The sequence below is a fragment of the Penaeus japonicus genome, unplaced genomic scaffold (genome assembly GCF_977035675.1).
Source record: "Penaeus japonicus unplaced genomic scaffold, GWHDUDI00000001_assembly GWHDUDI00000031, whole genome shotgun sequence".
Lineage (NCBI taxonomy): Eukaryota > Metazoa > Arthropoda > Malacostraca > Decapoda > Penaeidae > Penaeus > Penaeus japonicus.
In genome coordinates this window covers 16,486,075-16,488,574 of record NW_028234433.1, presented here as the reverse complement: position 1 = coordinate 16,488,574, position 2,500 = coordinate 16,486,075, and the positions used below count along the sequence as shown (strand labels likewise).

The window sequence follows — 2,500 nt, the reverse complement described above, 5'->3', positions numbered from 1 at the left end:
TCCCATTCTCCAATGTTAAACGTAGTGTGCAGCTGTGGTAGCATTTAACTGTTTTCAAATATATTGATACTTTGCCATTGTTTTTTTTTTTTTAACTTTACATAGGCTATGGATTTGTTTTGACATCCTGTTTCTTGTACCGTTTGCTCCTAATATGTGATTTTTTATGCTTTAGCACTGTACCAGTAAAATTGAATGATACTTATTTGACCAACTTCCTCAAAATATTCAGTCTCAATTTCTAAACCATTTCCTGTATGCCTTAAATCAATGGTATAGATAAATCATGGGATAAAAAGTCATAACCGTATCTGGTCTTTTATTAAATTCTTAAAATAGCATCATGGACATCTCATGAACGGGTTAATTTTCCAGTTTTAAACAATATGACTTATCACTCCACTACTTTCATTTGGGAGTCAAATTCTGGACCAAGACATTTTCTTCCACTAATCAATCTCCAAACCCTGTCGTACTTAAAAAAAAAAAAAAAAAAAAAATCCACGATTGGTCTGTGGCCAACCCATAAAGGCACTCCATAAACAACTAAGCCATTCCATAGAAAATGCCTAATCCAATGAAAAAAAAATAAAAAAAATTCTAACTCAGGGCAAAGTTCACTTAGTTTACATCTACAGTACTGAGGTTAACCAGTAATCACCAATGTGTACTATATCTGAACCTAATTTAGGATTATCAATCTTATTGTTCAATAACCAAAAATATCCAGGCATGAATTTAAGCATGGCATTTGTCTGAGTTGAGTAATCTTTCAATAGCAAAATGCAAGAAATTCTTATTATAGTAAGCTCGAGTTCATTAACTTTAGAGAGCTGGTTTATACTATTAAGTTTACCTTTGTAAAGGGCAATTTTTAACTACCAAAAATATCTTTGATCTGGGATATGCACCAACAAAATTACCTCCATGATTAACTATTCACATTAATATCATCTTAACCTGGCAGGTATTCAAAGTATGAATTCCATGATCAAGTATAATACTTGTTTTAAAGCTAGCAATACCTAGCGAAGTGGTCTAACTTCATCCATTATGGGCAATATCAAAATTCTTAAATGCATATACTTTTACATATAGCCTTACTAGACTTCTATATGGTAAGATACTCCAGGGGTTAAAAAAATAAGAAATGAAAAAGAGCATATATATTAGCAGCTGTGGTAACAAAGCTATTACAATTATTTACCAAGCAGACTGGGTACATTAAGTATCCATCTCTTCCCTATATGGGCAATTTTGTAACAGGCAATGAAAGATCCGTTTCCTTTTCAACAATTTGTTATCCTAGAAATAAAATGCAACAGCTCCATCATCACCCAACAGCATCAATATCCTCCTCGACTTCATGGCTGTTGTAGCATTCCACATTCAGAAATCTTCTTGAGAAATGCTGAAGATGTGGAGAAGTCAACAACCATGCATCAGATCTCAAGCTTGGTATAATGCAATGACACTGGTACAAAAAGGGGTTCTCTAAAAACCAACATAGAATTTGCAGAAAGAAAGTGCACAATTTTTATATGCATTATATCACAATGAAGAGAACTTAGTACCCTCATGGATGAACCTTATAGAACCTAGCATGCTGGTTCTACAGTGAACTGACAGGTATTTAGGCAGGTTTGTCCAGAGTATGTAATGCTAGTCAAGAGTACTGGGCCTCCATAAAGCAACGGTTGTCATTTACAGTTACAATATTGTACATTACTTCATGCTTACAATAAATCTCTTAACAAGTTAACCAAACCACCTCTGAATATGACAACCATTGTCATGATTGCTCAAGTTACATTTTCCTAGTATCATACACTGGGTGCTACAAAGAAATCTGGGGTAGGGCCACTGTAGTAGACAATCTTGACAGTTTATGCACTACATTATGTAGGGCAACACCACTGTTGAACAAGAAGATTCTGAACAGCTAAACAATTTCAAAAGTACATAGATTTCTTTAAGTTCTGGCCTGCCATGAACAGAACAGATATAGCACTCTTGTTAACAATCTGGCACACCTACGACTTGTATGCACATTGTAAAGAAAAACTACTTGTAATCTTGAAATCCAGAAAATAAACTTTTCCCCACATCACAGAAATCTAACTGGCAAGACCCCAGATGCTGCCTTTACACGTCACTGAAGAGAGACCTATTTCGTAGAGGAAGGTCACTGCTGTTTACATTCAGCTTGCTGATCCTTAGCAGACTTGTCTTTAGACGGATCATAATCTGGATCATCTTCCTCCTCATCCTCTTCACCCTCTTCACCTGCAATAAACAAAAATATGAATCACTTAAAATTACAGAAATCTTTGGCAGAAATATACCCCCAATTGCTACCAAATGGGGCAGAGATACTGTATATCAGATTTCTTCATGTAAAGGTTTGTTGTTCAAAAGCATTGGACAATAATTATAAAGCACTAAGTACGTCTCAATTATGTTGGATTTGAACTTTCACTGTCATGTTTACCAAGAGCAA

At 35.0% G+C, this 2,500-nt stretch overlaps 1 protein-coding gene across 7 annotated transcripts in view; it reads right to left on the bottom strand.

The window, feature by feature from the left end:
• Positions 1–1,151: 1,151 nt before the first annotated feature.
• The window catches only part of Nap1 (Nucleosome assembly protein 1), a 34,169-nt gene continuing 32,820 nt past the window's right edge, over positions 1,152–2,500 (bottom strand). For all 7 annotated transcript variants that reach the window (XM_086555785.1, XM_086555786.1, XM_043016591.2 and 4 more), the window contains exon 8: positions 1,152–2,286. In XM_086555785.1, coding sequence (XP_086411911.1) covers positions 2,186–2,286 — 101 coding nt within the window. In that variant the 3' untranslated portion in view covers positions 1,152–2,185. The remainder of the gene's footprint in view (positions 2,287–2,500) is intronic.